The sequence below is a fragment of the Lepidothrix coronata genome, unplaced genomic scaffold, assembly GCF_001604755.1.
Source record: "Lepidothrix coronata isolate B3197 unplaced genomic scaffold, Lepidothrix_coronata-1.0 Scaffold111, whole genome shotgun sequence".
In the NCBI taxonomy this organism is placed as follows: domain Eukaryota; kingdom Metazoa; phylum Chordata; class Aves; order Passeriformes; family Pipridae; genus Lepidothrix; species Lepidothrix coronata.
In genome coordinates, this window is record NW_016690291.1 from 2,240,870 (window position 1) to 2,267,489 (window position 26,620).

Sequence of the window (26,620 nt, forward strand, 5' to 3'; positions counted from 1 at the left end):
TTTTTAATTTTAGCTGAGATAAGTGAAGACATTTTGATTTTGTAGTTCCTTCCTTCTCCAATGGAAAAGAGGAGAAATGGCAAGATGAGAAAAGCAAAAAGATAAGAAAAACTCCAAAACTAGATAACTTTCTTTTTGCTTCCATTGGAGTTGAAATCACATTCTTACTCAAAAGAACAGAACTTTCATATTGCTTTGTATCCTTCAGATTGAAATTATTTATTTAAAAGAATAGTTTTTCCTCTCATCTCTTCCTGCATTTGCTCAAGCAAACCATGGCAAGCAAGAACCAGCTTTTCAATTACTCTTTTTTTCCCTGACCACCTGAGAATGTACTGCTGTATGCCCCCTAAGCAGAGTAACCTGTTCGAAGACACAGGGGTAACACACTAAAATATCCAATTAGAAAATGTTATGGTTAAATTTTGGACTAGTTTTGAAGAGGCATAAAGCCAAGAAAATTTACTTTATTTTTTAATCTAATACTCCCAAGAAACACTGTGGGAGAGAAATGCAGCCACAAGAGTTCTTCTGATCAGTACAATTAATCTTTGCCAGTAAACACCTGTTTGTGCTCAATCCTTCAGAAAGGAATAGCTAATTCCATCAAATCTGTGTTAAAATTCTTGTGGAGCAAAGCAGCAGCCAAACATTCTTACATCTTCCACAGAGAAATAAGTTTTTGTTTTTCCATGGGATAGCAATCACAGGAACCCCTGCAGTCCTTGATGCTTTTGGTGAAGCCCTTACTAAGGCTACCATAGGACAACCTTTCAGTGGACTTTAAGCAAAAACTAATGACTGTGTTCTTAATCAAAATCCTACTGCAGTTTACAGCTGTAAGACTCTCTGTACTGACTTCAGTGGCATGCAGACAAGGCATGCAGACAAATCTCTGCTACCTGTAAATCCCTCCCAGTGTCTCACAGAAGTTGACACCCACATCCCTAAAAGCATCAGATGACTTTTCTTGTGTTTTGTTTTGGTGGTATATCTCCAATTTCTCAGAGAAGGTCTTGAGACTGTAGGATGGCACTCAGTAGTTTCAGTTTAAACTTCCCTCAGAGAAAAGCTCTAACGATCTGTAGCCTGTTCTACTTGTCCAAGGACGAAGCTTTTTTTTACAGGCTTCAGGTAGCTGCTAGGCATATTTTTCAGAATAGATGTATTTAATGTCAGTATGATTTTAATTTGGCTTATTAAAGGTATAAACAGCTCTGTAGAGAAATTTTCCTTTGATCTTGGGTTCAAGCAGATTCTTGTTTACCAAGGAGTCACAGTTTCCTTGTGAATGCAAGATCTCATCTTAATTTCTTTTTCAGCTTTTACAGAATAGCATTAGAAAAAGAATTATGGTCTTTTACAGAAGTAAAAGGGAAGAAAAGTTTTGAAAATCAGTTCTAGCAATTTTTTCCTTTTGCAGCTTGGTTATATTCAAATGCTAATATTCTTTGGAATTTCAATTTTATTTCAGTTGTGGCAACACATGCCTGTTTCTGTAACAGTGTAAATGATTAGCTGACTCACCAAATTCTTCTAGTCTGGTAGGCAGACTAGAAAATGGTAGGCAGTTGTAGTTCTTTCCAGTACTCATTTTAACAAATTCAGAAAATTCCCCAGCCATTTAGGGAAATCCCCACACTTTTAAATGATGTGATGTGAGGTGGACCTAAATCTTGTACCTGTTTGCAACTCCCACAACCCAACACACCACCAGCTCTAAGTGAATAAAACACATATCATGCCAGTGCTGTGAGTATACCTGCATAACGGGAGATATGGTTCAGCCAATGATCTCATCTTGCAGATGGCTTCACAAGGAAGCACAGTATAGAAATTAACTATTGATAAAAGCAGCTTTGGATCAATCAAGAGTTCTGAAATGAAAGTCTTTTGATAATACAGAAATGTATCACCGACCGAAGGAAGGAAAGTATGCAAATATGATCGGACTAAAAAGTGTTTTCAAGTCCAAAGCAAAATTAGCTGCATGTTAAATAAAATTTGTTTGATGTACAAAGATCTTCAATTCTTTATAATTGCAAATAATTTTAAATTAATGACTACAAATATAAATATAAAGGAATAATTATAAAAATATTAACATAATAATTAGAAACAGTTTATGTTGAGACTAAAACACTCGTTAATCCTGAAGAATTGACACATTGTAATGCAATTTAAATGCAACCCCCCTAAATACAATAGAAAACACCATGATTCATCGTTAATAAGATAAAATCAGCTCTGAAACTGCTTTTTTCTTGTCCTCCAGTTATTTATCACTTTCTAACTAGTAGGTTTCCCAATCAAATAATGTATAGCCATGTCTCATTTTACTCAGAACCCTACGAAGCTGTTCAGATTTGTGCTCTTTGCTCACCTTGAAGACATGCCTGGCTTTATCATTCTATCAGCAAAAATGATTTCTTCCTGATTTTACACAGTATCTTTCTTCACTAGTGCACTAGCCATGAACAGAGCATAATGGAATGTGACTTCTTTTGACTACCCAAACCATTTTATGACCCTTAATCTAATTTTTGGGCGCTGTTTATATTTGCCCTGTCTATGTCCATTCAAGCTGGTGATTTTATTATGAGTACTGAGTGCTCATAATATGAATATCTGAGTAGACAATATGTGTAGATACATAATATGAGTAGATACATGACTGTATCTACGTAGTTACTCATCTTATGCATCTTTGTGTGGAAGGAAAGTAACAACTTTAATAAGGTCTGATGGCTGCTAAGACCTAGTGAGGTTCTGTCAGCACTTCCCCTGGCTCTCCCTGGAAAAGGCTGGAGGATCTGAAAAATAGACATACGTAGAAAGAAGACTGCAGAACTAGTTTGAAATCCTGATAGCAATGGCTCTCAGGTCAAATCATACAGGCCAAGTCTAGAAGAAAATTTGATTTAGTTCTTATTTTGTTTTTCTGATTTACAGGAACAGGAAGTATTAAAACATCCCAAAACAGACCTGCAAGACAGTGCTCAGACTCACATAAAAATCTAGTTTCTTGGCTAATGGCTATATCACATCTCCTTGTTTCTGTTTTCTCTTGAGATCAGTGAGAATGCAGCTAGATGTCTTGAAATGATCATTCTATTAAAAATATGACTTTACTGCACACCTTATTATGTCTTAGTGCCCATGTTCTGGTTTTGGCTATTGCCAGACAGTCCAAATAAACCAGTGGGACTCAACTAGAGAAGGAGAATGTCTGTATTTATCTTATGAAGTTCTTCCACTTTTTCTTGAATTGAAAAGTCTCTACTTTGTTTTGTATTATGCAAAGCATGTGTATGCCTGTGCTTTGGCCACGTTTGATTGGTATTTTCTCTAGGAGATACAAAGTTCTTTCAGGTAATGGTTATTGAGTGTATTTGGACTAATCACATATACATGCAGTAAATATTCCTCAGCTGCAGTGAGAAAACAGATGTCAGCTCTATTTAGAATACACCCAATATACATATTGCCACTTGAGCTAGATGTAATTTACACTTGAACAAATGATGAGTAACATGAGAATATTTTAAATTACTAAAACTACAAATGAAAGGGTAGAAATGTTGTGTTCTTTCGTGGTATCATAAATCATACACATAATGATCTGTGTTGATGTAACTTTTTTTGAGGTTGTTTTTCAAGTCACCATAGCACTCTTGAATAATGCAGCAGAGTTGAATGCATATGAAATGTTTCATTTTTTTTAACATATAGCATTATGTATATAATGTTGATTAAAAAAAGAATAGGCATTTCCACTACAACTATCCAGATTTTTTGCAGTGTGGTTGTAAAAACCCAATAATCTGTGATGTGAATATTTTCCCCAAAGTATACTTTATCCTTGGGGAGCAGTGGAGCAAGAAATATTTATTCTATCTTTCGCTAGAAAGTTTTATACCATATATCTGCTCCATCAGTGGTCATGCAGTTCGGAAGATGTGCCTGAGAAATGGTGTAGTATGAAGTGGAAGCCAGGTTCTGTTCTCAACTCTATGGCAACTTGATGTGTGGGATTTAAATCAGTCTACTGATTTCTGTACCCCCACTTCCCCAGCGGTGTAGACTTTTCCCACTTTAAAAATGGCTTTCAGGCTTCGCAGTGGTTTTATAAAACACCATTACTTGAATTGGTTCTTGCTACTCTCTCAATTACTTGTATGGCTGAGCTCTAAGGTACTTCCTATACCTAATTTTACAGCCGCTTAGAGATGTAATGATTCATTTTTCTACAGACAGTGGCAGAAGATATTGAAGCAATTGCCTAAAATCACATGAGAAGACTGTGGCAATAGAGGGGCTCCCGTGTACAATTCAGTCACAAACCACTGCACCATCCTTCTCGATACTCCTGATAGTTTTTGAGTATACTAGTATATCTGACCAAGTATCTGTAATGGCCAGGACCACATTTTTTTACTTTTCCTGGCAAGCAGGGTGAAACCTTTAATTCAGCTTGTGAATCCCATTACTATCATCTAGCTTGTATTTGCTCATGATCAAACTGCTGGAAATGGGGCTAATTCAAAACTTTGATTCTAATTGAAATAAGTATATTTGCACTTAAAGTTATTAAAAGAGACTTGAATCTGTGCAGTAGAATGAATTTGAGGTTTATTTGAGTGTGACTAAATGTAAAGAAACAAAATACATTAATTTATATGCATATATATAGAGAGCATTACTGAAATTAATAGACATCCATCATTCTAACACCATATAATGCAACAGATGTCATAAATGCTGATCTATTTGCTCCCTTAGATAGCCAAATATCTGGTTTATTCCATATTCCTTCTTGGTTATGAATTAATGATGATTTTTAAGGGATAAAGTTGGGAGATGGGGGAGGGGAGATCATAACACTTGATTTTTCCAAATTGGTGAAAATCAAAGTCACTTTAAAGAAACTCCCTCATACTGTTTTAATAAAAGTCTCATTCTGTGGGTTTACCTGTATGAAAAATTTCCTGGAGACAATATAAACTAATTTTGGTTTCTGAAAACTGTTAGTAGTTTTAGACTGAAATTCAGAGTCCATGTCTAAGACCTCCAAAGTATGGTGTGATGATAAAATGAGAGAAGTTCCAAAGGAGTTGGGAAATATTTTTTTTCTCTTGAGTAAAAGATACCAAGCAAGCTATAAAAGAGTAAGTCATATTACTGTTACTGAAGAAAATGTCCTTCTGCCAACAACACGATTATCTCAGTGGGGCTTTGTGCTAGAAAAATGTCATTAGCTACAACACCAGGCACCAAAAGAGCTGGACTTGTCATGTTTTGGAGGACAAGAATTTAATACTTGTGATCTCCTCGTTGCACAGAGAAAATGGCAGTGTCTGACCTTGATATTTCAAACATTGGAAATGACAGAGGTCATGATGAGCTGTAATTCTTCTTAGAGTAAGAGGTGGCCTTTTGGCATTGAATTTTCACCAAAAAAAAGGCAAACCAACCACACACTGAACCTTAAAATAAAAAAGTGTGATGAATAAAATTAGCCAAAAATTTTGAGAGCGTGAGATTAAAAACACCTGAGGAAAACACCCAAAGTGTATGACTAGCATAGTACTAGGGTGGCAGTGAACTCAGCTCAACCATTCACTGTTTATCAGGGTTGTGAAGCTAATGTGGCTTGTGCATGGCTGATGTGTTACAGTTTTACTCAGTGAATTTGGTATTGGTCTCAACTGCAAAGATATGCCATTTTTTATTCTTTCCTGATATCCCAAGGGAGGAACTTCCTTAGTTTGTGAATCTGCAATGTTATGAGTGATCAAAAGAGACTGAGTTGTCTTACTTAAGTGAACTATCCCTTTCCAAAGAACCACAGTGGTTGCAAGTCTAGCTCATTTCAGACATAGGCTCAGGTATGTTTGCATACTTCCACAGTTATTTAAAATTATCTTTGTTTTCTCTTGCATGAAATGTGTTGCAATCATTGTACCTTAATTTAAATAAGGGTTATGGAACATTGAGATGTAGAAAGAAAATAATATTTTTTTCCTTAATAAAGATAAGAAAGTGTAACATCTCACTTTCTATTCAAGTTAAACACAAAAATTAATAAAACTTAACCAATTGTTGTGGCTATGTTTTTTAACCACTTATTTGGCTTACTAATAATCTACCTTAAATTCCACAGTCTAGTGCTTCACTTAATAATTTCAGTCTTGTGGAAATCCAATTTGCAATTAAATCCCATTAAAATAATAAGTTGTTCTAGTAATTCATAGCAATAAATACACTAAAGAAGGAAGTACAGAGATACAGAATAAAAGTTATATGGACAATAAAATGTCCTATTCATATCCAAAAGTAAATGCTTAATCTTAATTTTACAAAAACAAAATAATTCTTCAAACTGATGCATTTCAAAACCAGTCAGGCTTCAGAAAATAATATAGTCAAGTCTTACTGAACTGTGGCTTGACTGAAATCGAGATAATTACAGACTATTTCAACAGCTTTTCAGCTGTTTTGGGAACTGGATTCATCTGAATGACTGCAAAATAAAGAACAAATTCAAACTAATCTTTCTTCAAGGAACATGTTTGTTGAAAAAAAAGTTGGTAAAATAAACAAGAAACATGAGAAGGTTTTAAAGCAGACTAACACAGACAACACCACCACGCTGGAGGGAAAAGTTGATGCCTCTTTCTTATCAAAGGAGTTAGTAAGATTAACATGTTGCTTATAATATTTTCAACACTGTGCTGAATTCCTACCTAAATTAAGGATCATCTTAGATAACCCAGTCAAGCACCTGGGAGGGATGACTTGTGGGAACAGGATTTAAGTGGCTGTAAGTTTACATGGACTGTGGTTTTGCTAAACTATATTATTCACCAGACCAATATTGACCAGCAAGAATTACAAGAGAGCAATGCTTAAGCATTTTTATTTCAGTATCCAAATCCTAAAACTGCCATATTCACCATCTTTGTTTCTGTAGACTAGCATCTGCTGCTTTCAGCTCTGGCAGCTCTGGACTTGATTTGACTCCAGTAATTACCAGAAAGGTGGTTACTATAGCTGCACTAATGAAAGGAGCAACCATGTTTCCTTGAAGGCAGTGCAAGCAAACATAAACAAACAAATGATTGTAAATGAGATATTATTGCAACCGAGAAAGTAAGATACTAGCCCTTTTTAGTGGCTTGATATATATCAACATTGCAACTTTCTACACAAAGCTTTGCTTAAGATGATACAGTTTTTTGACACTTTATTTAAAGTGTTATTAGTCTTACAGGATTTTCTTCCTCATCATGATTTGAGCCACATTTTTTGGGTGGTGAGGCACTGGCACAGATTGCCCAGAGAAGTTGTGGGTGCTCCATCCCTGGCAGTGTTCAAGGCCAAGTTGGATGGGGCTTTGATCAAATCGGTCTAGCGGAAAGTGTCCCAGCCCTTGGCAGGTTGGTTGGAACTAGATGATCTTTAAGGTCCCTTCCAACCCAAACCATTCTATGGTTCTATGATTTTTCCAATGACAGCCTGTCTCCACAGTTTTGCAGATTACTGTTGCAGCAATAACAGGTGCATAGACAATGGTCCATGGCCAAAGCCAGTAACATAAGAAAGTTTTAAATTAAAAAAATCCTGTTAAGTTGCACTGAACTTTGTCATCTCTGGTTCACTGAATTTAGCTCTAACTGTGATCCTTTTCTGACAAGTGACTGTAAAAACTGTATCACACATTGTCGTGTTTGTGTTTCAGTGACTTTGCATCAATTTTGTTCAGGATGTTGTTGGATTTTTTTTAAAACCACCAGATCTACCAATGAAACAGAGGTTTGAAGGTCATGCTGTGTTCAATCTCATGCAACAACAATAATGGCATTTCTGAGAAATGAAATTCACTCACCCTCACAGCAAACCACTTCAGTGTCTAGGTCAGGCTGTGCTGTCAGATTTTCACGAAGTGCGAGTTAATCCAGTCTACTGCCAAGCTAAAATAAAATCTCTCAGAACTTATGTTACATAATGAAATAGTCTTACAATATTACTATTATTTATTGCATTAAGGTGGTAAAGTTTGGAGTGGTTGATCATACTAGCTCATCATGCGAAAAGCTTCCATCACTGTAGGATTAATGTAACAATACTATCCTTATATTACTATGTATCTGTAGGAAGATGGTGTTACTTACCTGAATTACTTAGTGCACTTTTAATAGATCTTAATGTTTCTGGAAATGCTAATGGCTGCACAATGCTAACTTATGTCTTGTTACTTGGTTAGGACAGAGATATGTTTCTCTTTGGAGATACTGAGCACTGGAGGCATTGGACCAAGATGAATTGATGAACAAAATGAATGCAGCATATTTTAAAGCAAAATTCCTCTTTGTTACCTATTAAATATATTTGGTATTTTAAGAAAAAAAGTGAATATCACATGGTAAAATTATGTTAGTTGGAATCAATATAATATTTCTTATTTGATTTCTGATTCTGACTTAGCACACTACAAACTATTTTTCTTTTCTTTTCTCCTTTATTTTGCAGTTAACTTTGACCACTTTCAAATATTGCGGGCTATTGGGAAAGGGAGTTTTGGAAAGGTAAGAAGCAACTTATTTTTAGCAGTTAAAAATCTAATAGGGAATTCCTTTGTGTTTTTCTGGTAACCTGATTAGGGTAAAATAACATAGGTTTTGTAGCCTTTTCCTTCTCAAAGACATCTGATCACCAGTATGAACTGAGACTGACTATTCACTAAATTATTTCTATTATAATACATTCACTAAAATCAATTGAACAAAAATTATTGTAATAATTAAGTCTCCCCAGTGGGGATTAGCAGAGTTTAGAAATCTGTCCTCAAAACAAAAAGAAACAAAAAAGTAGGAGCAGACTACTTCTTTAGACAGTCTACTAGAGTGATCTTGTTCTTAAATCTCTGGACTCATTTGTGTCTTTAAAATAATTGCAGTATTTTAAAGGCACTTTACATAGATTAAATCCACTTGGGACTGTATAAACTGACATACACTATAATTATGATCATTGAGTAAATGTTTGTTTAATTCAACAGGATTTCGCTGAAACAGAGAAGATTAATGGTTTGTTTACACATGAATAGACAACCTTTATTTTTTATAATAATGATTATAACAAGGTTTTAAATTTTAATATGGGTAAATACAAGGCCATGAAGCCAGAGAAAATCATATTATAAAAATATTAGAAACCATTTCTCATGGGAATACATTTGAAGATGAAGTATAACTGACACCTCATCATGTAACTGATCAAGCAACAGCTAGATAGACCTAGATTTGAATGATTCTTGAGTATGTGCCAAGTCAGTGCTGATGAGATACTTCTGTAGTCATGCATTAAGAACACACACAGGATTTTGCTGGTTCTTGGGCTTCATGCAGAAAAATTACTTTAATTTTAGATATTTCTTGCAGAACAGCATAGTGCTTCATGGCATGGTTCTTATTTGATTCAGTTGTTTTCAAGAGAAATTCTCTCTGAAGTCAATGGGAGAATATGCTGCAAGGCCAACATGGTTTTTCAGAACTCCTTAAAAATCAGGCAGGTGGAGAGCTATGATTTTTTATTATCACAATACAGTGATGAAATGCCATGTAAAACTAAATAGAGGTCCAAGAGTGCAAGTTAGGCACAGGAAAAGAAGTTAAAGATATATCCAAATCATATTGGCCCTCACAAAGATCACCTGCACCCCTCTTTATTCAAAGCTTTCACATTCACACCTCTACTGTCTCTGCCCTTTCAAAGGGGCCCTCAGCCTTCCACACCATGCAGGAAAATAAAAGAAACCTACCTGTGTTTTGAAGGCTTGTTAGTTGATGTTTTATCCACTCTTTTCCATGGCATTGAGGAAAAAGGTGAATGTTTCTATGATATTTCTAGAAACATCCAACTTTCTTACAGGTTTAAATGACTGCAGTGTTCTAGTGAATCTACTTTGGAGAATCTGCATTGGTGAGAACAGTTTCACAGCCCTCAGAGAACATGTTTAATGCAAGAAAGGACTCATGCATGAGTACCTTCTAAACTTAAGTCCTTATTTTGCAGCTGTCAAATACAACAGCAGAGTCCTTGTTGGAACAGGCTTTTTTTTTACTTTTTTCTTTTTTTTTTTTTTCCCCAAATGAATCCAGTCTTCTGACAAATCACCTTGTTTTGCCTTCCACAGGCAGGGAAATAAAGAAACCCATTTTCAAGCGACCTATTATAACATAGCCAAAAGCACAACATGGTAAATTAGTCACCATTTCAAGTGTCTTTTCTGTGAGACAGTCTTGCCTTTATTGGTCATTTAGAAGCCTCGTTGCTGGCAACTTTTCCTATTACTGTCCTTCTGGATGTACCTGGCAGTAGAAAACGTCAACAAACGATGCAAGACTGTTAATCTCTATTGTTAGCTGTTTAATGTTTGGAGTCCATTGTGTTCTAGCATCTTGCAACACATAACTGTTCAGTATCATGTTTTCCTTAAACTGCCTGCTTCCTTTATGGCTCCACTGTGGCCTTTTCTGTTTTCTGAGAGCAAAAGGATGTTTTAAGACATGCTCTACTTTTTTATTTTATTGTTGTTGGTACAATAGCTCCCTCTCTCTCTCAATATTTCTTAAATTACTCTGGTTGCTACAGCAACCTTAGGCCTTAGCAGGATATTGCTGCAGAAGGTATCTGACATGGCAGAGCCTCTACACAGCTCAGCTCTCTCTTGTGCACAGAGCTCAAGGTGATCCTTGGCACCTCACCTCCTCCCTTGGGGCTGTCTGATTCAGCAGCTATGCTCTGTCCTCCCAGCTGGCTTCAGAAAGCAGCTCCCTGCCTTTTCCTTTGGAATTTTCAGTTCACACTAGCAATATTTGCTGTTACAGGAATTCGTAGGCCATTTGGTATCAAATGCTTTGTATCTCAAGAGCTTGCCTTTTCTGAGAAGTGGCCACTTGCTTTAAGATGGTGCCTCAGTATGTGCAGCTTCTTAGGGACACTGTAAGAGCAGATGCTGTCTCATAGACGCTGTAGCATATTCCCCAGGAAAAGTGAAGATACATCACAGCAGTTTTGAGGAGGGTAGGCAATAGATGTGGAGAGAAGAGAAACCACAAGCATGCTCCTTTTTCTGGAAACAATCAGGCTCCCTTCAAAGGTGACCTTTGAGAGCTCAGGATGTAACTTTGTAAGGGACAGATGAAGAAGGCAAGCTTCAAGCTGCGTCAGACCATCACAGCCAAAATTTCTGTGCAAGTTAGTGGTTCTGTTGTTCAAGCCAAGTGACATGCAAGCTGTGGCAGAATGGTGTGTGACTGCTTGTTGAATACTTCCCCCTCTCCTGGGCATGTGCATACACACCCAGTGTATGTACCTGTACATACAGACACTGGCACAGCCCTGGGCAAGGGTCAGCGGTACGCAAGTGAGGTGTGGGGCATTACTCTAAAAGTAGCCTTTCTGGCTTCAGTGGCCTTGCTTTGCTAAGTTGAAGCTGCTTGCTTATGCTTTGGTGTCTTAATGCATAACAGAACAATGTTGGTCTTTTTTTGAAGACCTTTAAGTTAGTTATGCTTAGTATATTCCAGTTATTAGTCATTGCAAGTACATTGCAAGTGGGCTGGTGAGAAATTTTGACCAAACAGGTTTTATTCGTATATTAAATATTTGCTTTCTAAGTAAATTCAGAAGTAGAAACTTTTAAATACTCAAACCAAAAATACTTAACTCTGGTCAAAGTAGTTATTTCTTTATGACATATAACACCTTAGAAGTGCTGTCACGTGTTTAATTCGGCTACATTTTTCCATGTTGTTGTATGTAGAGATATCGCTCTTCTCAAAAAATATTGGAGAAAATATATTTTTGAAGATCACCCAATAAGTACAAAACTGACAAGGAGTGAAATACAAGAATTCCCATTATCCTTATAACCATTACAATAACCATGTAATTGCAGGGTTACTGCTGCAAAATAATTTGTATTCAGGTGCAACAGCTACTTCTCGGGGATATTATAGTACCAATTTTCTTCAAGTTCTCTGTTTATGGGAGCAGGTGTATTGAACAATCTGACCTCCTTAAATTAAATTTAAATTATAATTTCGATGTACAAATTCACTTCTTTTTGTCTGAGACAGCGAGACATAAGACTTGGTTCTAATTATTTTGGTGTATTTATATATATTTATAAATTTATATTTCTATATTTGCTAATTTTTTATGAAACAGTGGCTTCCTGTGCTGAAGTAATTGAAATTGTACTGGTGTAAAACAGATGGGAGCCTAGAATCACATCTGCATTGATTGAGGGTACTTTGCTAAATATTATGCAAAATATTTCAGAAAAAAATGCTACTGTCCTAAAAGCAACAAAACACACAACTGCAGAGTATTAATATTGTTTGACAGTATAACAACCTATTTTTTTAGCTTGAGTTAATATGAAAGGATAGTAAGCAGATGCTTGGGCTGCTCCAGATGTCATGTTTTGCTCAGGGGAATCTGGGAATGAATCCCCCTATTTCAAGGAAATTCCCTGGCAGTGTAAAGATAAAATTATGATATCCATTCTCCAGCCTCTTTGTGTAAATTTTTCCAACTTTTCTTGAAGGCTAAGACTATGAGCAACAGTTTTTCAGAGCACATGGATAAGAACACAAAATGTAGCAGTATTTGAGGCATGTGCTTGGTAGCAGATTTGTCAGTTCCCACCCTGAAGCATATAGCTGATTTCTGTCTTGCAGTCCCTATGTCTGGGTGAGTGCCTTCTGCCTGTGGCAGTGCAACAGCCCCTCTACTGGGCTGTGATTCCTCATGGCAGCTATAGCTGCCCCATCTGATCTACTGGCAGGACATAAGATGCATAATAGTATCATGCAGGAGCACAGATGCAGTGTGCACTCCAGCTTCCAGCTCTCCACCTTGCACAGAGTGACCTTGAACAGAGAAGTTTTCTCTGCCTGTGGTTTTGTCTCTCCTTTTTTTATGACCTCTCATGAAACCATGTCATGTGCTAGTTTGAGAGGTCTAAGTACTCGTGCCAACTTCAGACCAAAATGTCTTTATTGAGAGCAAGTGCACCTGCTCCTCACTCTTTCCAGACCAAGCACACAGCATCTGGAAGTCTTTTCTAGTGGGAAATGGGAGAAATCTTGTGCTTGCTGCAAATCAGATTTTTCAGCCCTCCCCATCTTTTGCTTTAGGAAAAGCTTCTCTGAACCTACCTATGGCTGCTCAGCCAACACAGCATTATGCATCTTTCTGCAGCAAACCTTGAGCAAATTCTCCCCCAGTTTTACTCAGCATGACTCTCTCACTTCACTTAGCTCTGCAATAGCCCATGGGGCACTCTATCGCCCATAGCACTGTGTCTGTACGATCTCTTAAACTTCAGATTAAAATCAATCTGTAAGTGCTCTATTTTTCATGTGTGAAATCAGAGGAAATCCAAGAAGGTAGTTTACCAATGGAACATAGCACATGCTGTTCTTGAAAAATGAAGTTTAGCCCTACAGTCATAATCTATTGGTTTCCTTCCCCTGGCTCTGAGGGAAAGTGGCTCCAAGTCAGCCTCTGGTCAAATGTCTTTTAACCTAATAGGTTTTAAGGCAACTTACTGTTACTTTCTCCCAGAAATAACGAAAGATTATCACCCTGTGATAAAAGGTAAGATGTAGAAAAACCCTCTTTATAAAGGGAATATTTTCACAAGAGACTTTTAAAGATAAGCACAATAAAACTACAAAGAAAATGAATGGTGATTCATAATGCCTACCTTTAAACTCGTAGCCTACATGATGCCTATATCCAAACTAGTAATCTACAGTCACTTTATGGGGACATTAGAAGGGAAACCATCCCTCTAGAGATGGACATGTTTAGATCTATACCTTATGTGGAAATGAATGTGCCTGTCCTTCTCTCCTGACTCTGAAGCTGGGTAGTTAGTCGTTGAGTTCACGACATTTGGTTTGAAGCATCACACTGTCTGGGGTTTGGTAAAGGATATTCAGAGAAAAATGGAAAGAGAATGTTTTAGTAATGTGACCATGACAGGCTTCCATGCTGATACTTGTAAATAACGCAATTCTGCACAGACTTCTATTATAATGACTCATCACAGAATTTGTTTGTTCAGGTGCCAGAGCACCTGTTTGTCCATTTTAAAATTACTCCTTTGGAAAAAAAACCCACCTGAATTCAATCATTTCCCATTAAGACTGCACATGTGAGGAGAGCTCAAGGGCTTTTCCTTTTTTTCTTGCACTAGTGGAAAGTTTCAGCCTATTGATGTCCTGCTCAGAGAAAGAGCTGACAGCCAGCAGGTAGAAGTGCCAGAGAGGACCTCCACTGTGATTCAGTGCTGTCAGAGCAACATCAGGCATTTTTTCACAGTAACATCAATGTGGATGCAGGTTGTGTTTCCTGATTTTTAGTAGGAAGTAGCTTTATTAGAGTAACTAAAATTCTATTGATTTTGAAACCATGTTAAAAGATGTACATAGGTACGCATTCCTAGAAAATATTTGCTATCATTCTGCTTTGAAGTTGTGTGCTAGATAAGCTTCTACTAACAACAGAAGGTGTGTTTCAAGTGTGCTGAATACCCCTGTCTGTACTGGCAAGTAAGAGAACTGAGCACCTTCTGGAGTCACAGCAGCTTTTCAAAACCTGTTTACATTACATATCTAGATGCTGTGTATGATCCTAGTTCAAACCTGCTCAAACCTGTAACTCTCAGTTAGTAAAACCCAATCCTCTCAGCAGACTTTCTAGTCAAGCTTTCAGTGGGGAGGCTTTTTATGTAGCAGAATAGGAGACTTCTTCAAACATCTTGGTCTTGGCCAAGTTACACATAAAAATCATGCTGCAAATTCATGTAAGTGAATGAATTTCGGGACTTAGGTTCTGAGCCAAAATCCCAGAATTTTGTACTTTGTAATGTAATAGAGTTTAATTAGAGTGTTCACATAGTCTATGAGAGCATGTCAGGAACTGCCCCTGAAGATCCTGCTTATGCTTTTGAATGACCTGTGTAAGCTTGAACAGTTAATTTCCATTCCTCCACTTCAGTTCAAACCCACCTGCTATATCTTCTTCCCCCAAAAGGCCAATCACAACTCCCCATCGTTCCACAGCCTGGGTTCTCTGCATATAAATATGAACCTTTATTTATCTTGAGAGCATCACCAATATTCAGACTTTCCATAACAGTCCAAGATGGAAAAATGAAACAAAACTTCAGTACTCATCATTGTGCAACATTGATAGGCTCAAAACAGAATGTTGCCATCCATGTTTTCCTTAGTTAGCAGAACATCTCCTGGTATTAGAGAAGGTAATTAGTATCTTTGCTTAATCACACCTTATCCATATAGGTTAAAATTACTCTATTAACTCCTCTATTTGGAGTAGATTTGAGCTCAAAGACACACTTCATGAAAACAGAGCTTCAGAGAAATAAATATATTTTGGTTTCCTTGGTCCTGTTCCTCCCAGTTTCAGCTGTGGAAAGTTGCATCAGTTTCTCCAGACCATTTCTGAATATTGAGTACACAAGTTCCTCAAAATACAACTCAGACCCATGCATTTCTTTTTGGCTGTCACCAAATTGTAATTCTATGTCTGAGCATGAATTTTATGAGTGTGTACTATCCTTTTATGTGTGTATAATATGGGAATGTTTATGTGTGCATGTGTGGATGTAGATAAATATACAAATAAAATAATAATGCCCACACCAAGGGGCACTATTATATCCAGAATACCTTCGAATTTAGGCATTACAGAGTTATGATACCTAAACCAGATACTTCCAGTACATAATCTGTATTTGTACTGAAGATTAAAATTTCTGATTGGAGCCTATGGCTGTATCAGTAATACACGTTGCACCAAAACAATATTTTCAGTTAGTATTCTCTTGGCTGTGAGGACACATTAGAAGTGTCACTTCAAAAAGTTCTGATCAATTAACAACAAAACTCCCGTCAGAGCAAAAGTCTGTTGAGGATACAGTTTCCCTCTAGGTGTGGATATAGAGCTGTTACGAAAATAATTTTTACACCAGCTTTGGGGATGAGACACAGAACAAATTTATATTTCTGTGTTGCCAGAAATCACATTTAAAATTGTGCTTCTTGGATATGGTGTTGGTGACTTTCCAGCTCCATTCTCAAGGCAAACTACCATGACGAAAAACAATCCAGGTTTAACATGGGAGTTCTCTTGACTAAGATTTTCTTCATGCATTTAAAACATTATTTGACTTCTTAAAAAAAAAAAAAAAGAAAAAAAAGAGAGACAGAGAAAAGAAAACAAAGTAAAAGGAAAGAAATTTACTGCCAGAGACTAAATCATTGCAATGGTCTCTTGTGAATTCAAAAATATTATGATGAATCTCAGTACGAAAACTCTTTTTCCTTTCAACAATAATTAAAGGAGCATAATTCTGATATTTAGATGAAATATTGAGCCTTGGGAACATAGGCAAGGTTTATGATGCAGTAATCCAGATGTGTGTACCGACTTACAGGAATGAGGACAACAATTGTGCATTTTCCTAAGCAGTAGGCAGTAATTTCTGTGGCTAATGAAATAGCCTGTGAATTCAGCAATTGGAGTGTATTCCTCCCAGCTTTACCATGTAACTTCTGAATGTTAGGGCATTTATGCTTCCCTGTTTCTCCTTATGCAGGGTTTGGGTGTTCTTTTGTAAATTCTTTTGATTATAATCTATTACAAAGAATCTTGCAGAGATGTGAACTTTTTGAAGGTGTTACTCAGTTGTAGTATCTGATTTAGTATCATAAAAGGATCCTTTTTTTCAAAGTCACAATTGAGTTTACTTTCTCAAGGTGTCAAAATTTTTCTTTTACTTTACTGTCAATTAGGTGTGCATTGTACAGAAGAGAGACACCAAGAAAATGTATGCCATGAAATACATGAATAAACAGAAGTGCATTGAGAGAGATGAAGTTCGAAATGTTTTCCGGGAGCTACAGATAATGCAAGGCCTGGAACATCCCTTCCTAGTTAATCTGTGGTAAGAAAACCTTTAAAATGTTATCAAGGATCTCTTGTTTTCTCCTTATTGCTGAATCAGTTCAGACTGTGGAAGTAATGAAAGCTGAAAAGAATAAAAGATTTTGGTGACCATTTTTGTTGAATTATTAAGGTTTTGCAGAGGGTTTCATTATTCATCAGTATTTTTAAGGTGCCTTTTTACATTGGATTATTTAAACATCATATTCACCTGTTCACTTCTGATTTAGTTTTCTCCAGATTGATACAGAAGTGTGTGGAAATGTGTGTTCTGTCCAGCTTCATCATTTATTTTTGTCAATATCTGGACTAAAAATCTCCTATAAAGCTGTAGAATATCAAACCCTATAATTCTATTAATTAATTTTTTTAGTTGATTCAGAGAAAATTCCAAACTCAATTACTTAAAAAAATTACTGACATGGAACAACAAAAAAGCATCTTTTTGCCACTGGAATGTCTCATATTTTCCCTCTGCTTGGTCACATAGGCGTGTGAGAAAATTCTTGTCTAAAAAAATGTAATGACTAGCTTCAACTACACCACCAACTTAAAACATATGCTGGCTTTTATGTAGTGAGAGTAGTAATGGGATGCAGATTTGTCCTACCTTATCTGAAAATGACCTACATAATTAAAAAAAAATTAAAAAAAGAACCAAGACTGGAGGGACATAAACCATTAAAACGTGAAAATTTTTCAGTTTGTGAGTAGTTTGATTGGCTGTAGATGGTCACAGTGCAAACAGACCTTCTGTTTTGTGAATTTAGCTGTGTTACTAGAGGTCAGATTCTAACCTACAGTGTTTTGCCTGTCCTTTAGCTCACTCTTGAACTGTAAACGTGAAAAATTCCTGTTGCCAGTTTAGAATCTTTCATGAATTAAAAGCCAAATTATGTTCTCTCTTAAGTGAACACAGCTTTAGCATAATTGCAGCCACTTATAACAGCAAAACATTGGAGCCCAAAGTTGATTCCAAAAGGACCTAATCATATATGTATATAAATATATATGTTCACCACTTAACATGAATGATCTTATTTGAGCTACTCTAATATCCTGCTGAAGGCTTAAAGAAAAATACATAAACATTTTGATTCTAATACAAAACTTTCCCAGTATATTTTCCAAGGTTCCATCAACCTGTACTCTGGGAATTTCTTTGACAAAGACAGGTATATCTGGATTTAAGAGCCTATGGATTTCTCTGTCATGTATTTGTCTAACCTTTTTGAAATGATACTAACTTTTTAACACACTATCTTTATGAAGAGATGTGAAAGTCTCCACTGTGTAACTAAACACTGTACAAAACCAGTCACAGGTTAATGCCATGTACAAGATAAACATAACAGTGCTGAAGGACTAAGGAGCAAATGTTTTTTGTGAAACAAAAAGTATGTTTGATTCCAATTAGTGAATTGATAATCAGATAATAAATATTCTTTATTATTTTCCTTTTTCATGCCAAAGATTAAACTTGAAATAAGCAATATCTTAAAATGTATTAGGTGTGATGATGATTTTTATTCTTCTTGCAATTCTAAAATACTGTCACAAGATCTCAAGACTCAAGTGTTAGATGTTTTTCTGTCATATGTGTATATGAGAAATGCAGAAAATGAAAAAGAAATGTAGTACTCTAGAATTTACAAAACATTCAGGCAAAAAGGACACTATTCAAGATACTTCTTTGCACTGACAATGTTCTGTATCTGATGTCTCTAGCAATGGCCATAGCTAACCAATCTATCTAGGATGCTTATTCGTTAGAATGACAGCTCTCATGGATGAGCCCTGAAATTTATCACTTGCATTAAAGTTTGTGACCCAGCTCAGCACCCAACAGTCCTATCTTCCCGTGGCTAAGGTTTTCAGATCTATGGTATGAAACAGAAGAACATGGACTAGTCTGAAGACTATTCCAGATCTAAAATCAGTGCCCACATTCAGGGATAGCCCTGTAAAAACATGCAGTTTGCTCGTGCAACCATTAAACTCCTGATGCCTTGAGCATCTCAGTGCTTCCCACTCTGAAATACCCATGGAGACAACTCACCTTGGTTCTTCTTAGGGCCAAAGCACCAACATGTGAAGGTACCACTAAGCTCATAGGTGAACAGCATCCAGGAACCCCAAATAACTCTTTCCTTGTATCAGACTCATGTTTCTATAATTAGCCTTACACAATTCTAAATGACTTTAAAATAGCTTCTGATTTATTTCTAGAGTGCCTACATTTGCAGACTGCAGTAGCATGTTTCAAATTTCTGAATGTTCTCTCTCAGCTTTCACCTGAATTTCAAGATGTTCTACACAGTCTTCAAATAATGACTTTTGTTACTTAACTACAAAAAGGGCAAAACACAAAAATCATAAGAAATCCATGAATAATGTTCACATCTATTCTATTAAAACTAAGCCATAGAAAGCTCTGAAACATACTAATTATATTAAATGTATTTAATAATTGAAACTATAATTTATTTCTCTATATACTACCACGAAAAAGGGAATACTGCAAGTACGAATGGAATAGTCCTTAAATATGTTATTCCCAGAAATAACTTCTTAAAATAACAACATTTTCATTTATTGTTGGTGAACTAGCATTCCGTTTAATGTATTTTTACTTGCACTTTAGATGCAATAATAATTTGCATCAAATACATTTACATTGTAGCTATAATTTAAACTAGATGATTAGCAGGAATCCATGAATTTTCCTCTTATGAGTCAATTCCTGGCATACTAATGGAAGGAAATAGTTGAATCTGCATTTCTTCTATAGCAATTGCAGCTAGATTTGCTTCATTTTTTGGAGTTAGATTTCTCTGTTCATTTCATAGATTGCACTGTAAATGTACAAACGAGCTGTAACAGGAGCTACTAATTTTGTCTTATTTTGCAAACTGGAATATTAATTTAACAGGGAATAGTTATGTCATGATGTATAGGGAATAACACAGCTGCAGTTTGTTTAAATGCCAAGTTGCTTTTGGCCATGTCTGTGTTTCTGGGCCCTGTCACACTCTCTAAGGGTTCACATTACTTTTCAGAAGTCCTGCCTGAGGTATGATTTCGGTAACTAAAGCCCAGAAATCCAACCAGCCTACTAATGTTAATTGGCATGTTTCTAGTTAGTTGGGGTATCCCACTTTGCTTTCCTGAGGGTATTCAGAAGTAATTTTTCTGAGAAGGTGAGTACAAACCTGCCATTGAGAGCACTGCTGCAGCCCCTACATCAGTAGACCGGCACCAACATTCTGTTCACTTAACTGAAATACAACTAATTCTCCTAGAGAAAGTCAGAAATACAGTTATAGTCAGGACTCAGACAAGAAGTGGTTAACAGCTCTTCCAAAAATGTTAAATTGTGACTCTTAACATTGGATTGTAGCTGGATGAAAACCAAAACCAGACCCTGGATGAGGAACTTTCGTAAAGTGTGTTTGCATAAGACACTTTGTGGGCTTGTGGTTAAACAGTCATGTAGTCTGTGAAGAATTGGGAATCTATCTGCCCATGCGGAAGGAAGCCTGGAGCTGATGTTTTCAGCTGTCCAGACAAACTGACTACTTGTCTACTAAAGCAAATGTGATGGTAGTGCCAATAGATTTGTTGATATCAATGTATTTATCTTGTTCACCCCTTGCAATCTCAGCGAGAAGTAATTCTCTGGCTTGATGACACTTCAAGTGTCTTTGGAAAAATCTATATTTCTCCATTTATTTGAAAGGCAAAATAGGTCCTTATTTTGGTCGCATTGTTCCTTCCCCTATATTCCTCCTTCTCCTAATCCTCAGCTGTATGAAGTAAGATTTAAACTTAGATAGGTAGCCTAGGTCTGATCGGCTGTTCTTTGGTCTGGAAGGGATATACATGATGAAAAAATTAGGGAATTTTATAATCAAAATACTTGTATTTTTTTCAAAGTATCATTTTCTGTAAGAATTATTTCAGAGTTTTAATTTTTTTTTACATTAGGTCGAATTGAAATGAAATCTTAGGTCTTTTAATTCAAAATGTCAAATCCTAAATCCATAATGAAAAGCATATTTAGAAGAAATTCTGTCATGATCACCTTTTCATGAGTTTGTGGGACCATCCTTGACCAGAACTGCTGATTTTCAAAAGTTTATCATCTGGACTTCAAAATAATATAGTAGTAAATCTCCCAACAATTGCCTGAACAAAATGGAATACTAACCAAGCATAGTAATCTTTCTCTGAAAAATTACATCATCAAAAATAAAAGTTGGTGATTCAAGAAACAAATACGAAGACTGGAAAACCCTTTAGTTTTTTGTGATAACTTTAAAAATTAATGAGATACGCGTATGCAATCTGTCATCACTCAAATTCTTGTGGAGAGAAAGAGAAAGAAGGTAAGCATTCTGTAGTGGGTAATTCTGCTGGCATCCACTATCTGCAGCATACACAAGAATACAGAACAGCTCATATAAAACAAAGGTAGCATCTCAACTCCAAAAGATCTGTATTTAAAAGCTTTTCAAGGCTCATGCATCTTCTCGGAGCTTTATTAAATTTAACTTCACAATCTCAACTTATAAATCACATTATTTGAAGTATGAACTGTCTTTNATAACATCTGACACAGGAAGGAATCATTCTTCTGTAAATGCTCATAATGTCTTTGAGGATAACAGTGTTTTTTTGAGAAGGGCTTGGGGTTGATTTATAACCTTCATTTTAGAAGTGAAATTGAATAAATGCTTAAAGATATGTGAGCCTTGTAGCCAGTTTTATCACCATTAGAGGTATTTCTGGTAATAGAGATTCCTTCTTGGAATGAAAAGCAGTCATGTTTTTTATCAGACCTTTTTTTATGTCATGGGTATTTCAAGCATAGATGAATGAGCTGTAGAAATGTCAGTTGCTAACTTAGTCCCATCTTGAGACTACAGCGTTCTTCTCTAAGATCCAACCTTTTATCCATGTTTATCCTCCTCTAAATATCTGACTGTCCCCTGGGCAAGACAAGTAGTGTTCCTGAAAGTATTCATATTTTAAATATCTTTCTCATAACGTGCATTAGGACTGTATCAAGAGCCAAATTACTTCCTGTGTGCCAATGTAGCTAGATTTTTGGTATTACATGACTTGTCTTTGAACATGAGTAAATGTTTGAAGCATCCACTGGCTGCTCTGAAAATAACTTGGCTTACCAGAAAAGACAGATATTTTTTGCAAACAAAATTATGTATCAAAGTGGTTTCTCTGCTGATGTGGACAAAAAATCTGAAAAAAATTTGGACCATTCCTCAGAAGTTTTGAAACATTGAAGTGATGTTATTTTTAACAACCTTGCTTAAAGATGTGATATATTTTTTAACTTGTCAGAACTTTTTCTAAGTCAGCAGAGGGAGAAAGATAAAAATTTACTTTTGTCATCTTACAGTTCATTTTCCAAGTGTAGACAAAACGATGTGTTTGATTTATTTAACAAACCATGAAGAAGTGCTAACTGCATTCTCAGTGTGGCTATGTATTGTGATGTATTTTTCTTTCTACCCATCAGTCTATGGAAACCGCATGTATTTCATGACAGACCTACAGAAGTACATTACTGTTACCAGCTACAGTAAGACTAAGTTTCAAATCCAAGGAAAACTGGAACAAGTGAAGAATACGCATTGTAGCAAAATTGCTCATGCATTTCTGAATTGCGTAATACCCCAACCTGTCTTTAAAAGAAAAAGAAGGTAGAAAAGAGAAAAAAAAAAAAGATTCTGGAGAGGAGAAATGATTTTTTCAGTCTCAAGTGTTGGATGGGTTGTTCAGGGTACACACATATACAGACACATAAATGGAAATTATCACTTTTATGTGAAAGTGTTCTTTTTAGAATACTTGGGGAGCAAGGTCACCTTGGACTGCCCCATAGCATGGCTTTGCTCCTCAGGTTGGCATAAAAAATATGCAAAAGTCTACAAACTTAGGGAAGCAAGAAGACCTGACCAAGTGGTGGACCAAGTTTACTGCTGGGTGGAGCTGAAAATAACCAACCAAGGAGTACCAGTTACATATTAGAAACCTAAAGCACCAGGAGGAGGTGGTTTAGGTCAGTCTCAGGTGAGCTTGCTTAGTGGCTGTGGTATTGTGGCTGCTTACCTTGCCTTGACATATGAGACATAATCTGGAGTGAAAAAGTTTTATAGGGGATTAAAAATTTATTTTCTGACGTAGTGTGGCCAGCTTTCTGAGCTTCGAGACACCACGTTAAAGGCTGTGAGTGAAGTCCATGATCTAACAGAAAAATTGCATTATGTTTCTGGAAGGGAGCAATGGGGTTGTGGTCTTTTCTGTTGGGACCCAGGTTTGGTGTGTTTGCAACTGGTCTGACTGTCCCTTCAGCAGTAAGAAATCCTGCTGAAAAGGAAAGGCAAGCTGTGCTGATGACTACCTTCACAGTATGTGGTGGATCCCCAAAAGGTCATGAAACAACACATCCTGATACACATTCACTTCTCCTGGAGAAGGTGCTCAGTGCTCTTAACTATCTTTGGTTATTCCCAGTTGCTCTAAGTCTGGTTTATGGGAAGAAATACTATGGTGTTCCCCTCACTGGCTATGTCTGTACTAGTAATTTAAAACAAGGTATCCTTCCTTGACTCTTAAACCCAATCTTCCATACTGCTAAATATTTCTAGGCCTGCTCCTAGCCTAGCTGTGGGCAGGGGAATGAGCACCATCTATGGGAAGTCCCAGGTGCAGCCAGGTTGCTCCCCGTAGGTAGGCAGCTTGCGTGCCATCACTCTGGTTTTTGGAGCTGACCAGGCACGGACTCTTCTGTGCCATTTGGTGTCAGCTCTGGAGAACAGTCACTGACATGTTTATTGATACACCATGCATTTCTTACTTTTGTGGATGTAGCTAAGGTCAGGGACCCTAGGCCATGTGTCATGGTTTAGGAATGGTATTCTCCAGTTCAGTGTTCCCACTGAAACCACTCCAAACCACACTCCACTCATTCACTCCCTACTCCCTCTCCCCTGAAGCAGGATGGAGAGGAGAATTGGAGGCACAAAAAGTAAACATTACAGGTTGAGATAAGAACAGTTTACTGGAAATAGCAATGAGGCAATAAAAAGTACTGTAACAGCAACAATATTAATAATAAAATTTTACAGTGGAGGTGAATGATTGCACCACCACCCTACCCGGAGAGGACTCCCCCACCCCAGCAATGACATGAGGTGCTACAGAATAACCTCCCTGTCCTGGCCATTTCCCTCCTGGTTCCCACAAAAATTAACCCTGTCCTGGCCAGAATCAGGACACCACATAATTCTGGGCCATTCTAGATATCCAATGGGGTCTAAGTTTCTTTTCCAGGCAAGAAGAAATTGTAAATCAAGGGAGTAAGATACATTTAGCATCTTGCACAGAGCTTAGATGGATGAACTCTGCTGTAGAGGGAGCAAAGGGTGAGTGCTTTCCTCAGATAGCTAGATCAATTCATCACTGCATTAATGTAAATCTGGAATAGGTAAAAATATTGAAGTTTTATATCTAAGACTGAAAAAAATTCTGTCCTCCAGAGCCTCAGAAGAGACAATGATGGAGGAAAAAGGGCAGGAAAAGGTGATGAGGCAGCAGAAAGGGTAGGATAATTGGAAGAAGAGAGTATAGAAAAGATTTGTCTTGAGTTGTAAGTGTTCAGGATATTATTTCTAGCTGTGGAAATTACATTGGACTCAACACTGCCAGCTGGTAACCTCTGGTGCCTGTGCTAAATGAATGTTAGCTGTAACACCTTCGCTGACTGATGAATGCGAGATCCAATAGTTATTTATTTTTTTTGTGCTGATTTTAATACCCTAAGATAATAATTTTCATTATTGGGACACTGCCTTGATAAATTTTGTTCTGGTGATTGATGAGAAACTGCTGTAACCTTGAAATATATATCTTTAGACTCTACTTTAATACATTCCTCATAAAAGCAGGAATTGGCCTTTGGCATAGTTTAAATTTTGATCTTTTCTGCATTAGAAACTGCTGCACAAGATATTTCATCTCCTGTGTGTTTTGCTGTATCCTGGGATCTTTCTTAGGACCATGTCTTCTGCATCATTCTTACTGAGAGAGAGATTTCATTTGCTGATCCATAATAAACTTTTTTCATGCAAAGCTTGCTGCAAGAGGAATTTTATTATAAATGCTGATAATTACCAAACTGCTGGGAAAAATAATCTCTTTCGTTTTAACAGTTTTCCTTTTCAGTCAAGTTCCTCTTATGAATTTGCAATTATTGCATTGTTCTGCCTTCACAGGGGGATAGGTGCTACCCAAAGCAGATCCTCATGAGCTTGGAGTTAGCCTTGGCCATGTCTCAGGTTTGTGGTGTAGACAGTCACACTAATCCTCTACACATTTATGGCAGGAATGAGTACTATTCCTTTTGGATGGATGCAGAGCTCCAGCGCTGTGGCAGGAGTATTCTCAGGAGAGCATGAGTGCAGGGTTTCACTGTTCTCACCTAATGAGATGTGAAAGAAAGAAGAAGAGCCCTTAGATATTGCTTCAGACTCCTCAGTTGCTACTTTTGGCAAGCAGTTCTTTTTTTTTTCCCCTTTATTTTTTTCATTCTCTGCTTTAAAGGTTATGAATGCCAAACGTGATAGCTAGAGTGTGTAATTAGGCTGATAACCAGGGTCCTGTAGGTAAAGTGGTTCTCATAATCAGTGACAGAGTAATGAGTACATCATGCAAATCTACTGTTTTCAGTCAGGATCAATTCCTACCTATGCTATGCAAACTGGAATGGCAATTAGCCTGTAAAGGCTCTGTTTAAGGTAGGTTATACAAAATGCAGCTCAGCACTGCGTTAACAAAGCCCAACTACTGCGCGACAGCCATCAGAAGGGAAAACTGTCTTGGATGCACTTGTAACACCATCCAGAGTGTGAATGCAAAGTAGGTGATCGTTACGGAATAAAAACAAGTTCTTAACAATTTCACTGCAAAATTTTGATACTGAACGGATCACACAGATCTACAATCAGTCCAAAAATGTTAAAGCTGTTCTTGGACACTATAGGAGTAGTATGGCTTGGAAATAATTCCTACCCTACTTTTGAATATATTTGAAATTTTAGTGATGATGTTTTTAGTTCAAATCAGAGAGAACACACAGGTGAATTCCTTTTGATTTATAACAGGTTGAAGTAAAAGTCAGGGCACTGATACTAAAAACAAAACAAAAAAACCCCTCAAGGAAATAGCAAGTAATATTAAAATAGTGATAACTGAAGCAATATCTGTAAGCTTCAGGTAATGTGTTACCTCTCCAAGTCATATTTCCTTTTTACTTTTGCAACAATGTCAAGCATATGTTTCATGTTTCCAAATATTAAAAGCTGGGGACTTTTTTGCCAAATGTCCAAAAGGACACAACAGAAGCCAAAAGTCTGCCTATATGGTTTTAAGACATGTAAATAAACAATGATAAAAAACCTGGAGTGCAAGGGAATTTGAAATTTTCAATGTGAGAATTGTGTCAAACAGAGTGGGTTTTAAATGGCAAATAGTGGGATTGAAC

General features: G+C 36.8%; 1 protein-coding gene across 2 annotated transcripts in view; it reads left to right on the forward strand.

Moving 5' to 3' along the window:
- STK32B (serine/threonine kinase 32B) overlaps positions 1-26,620 on the forward strand; it is a 176,900-nt gene that overhangs the window by 19,304 nt on the left and 130,976 nt on the right. For both annotated transcript variants that reach the window (XM_017824497.1, XM_017824498.1), the window contains exons 2-3: positions 8,533-8,588; positions 16,902-17,053. In XM_017824497.1, the coding sequence (XP_017679986.1) occupies positions 8,533-8,588; positions 16,902-17,053 (208 nt within the window). The remainder of the gene's footprint in view (positions 1-8,532; positions 8,589-16,901; positions 17,054-26,620) is intronic.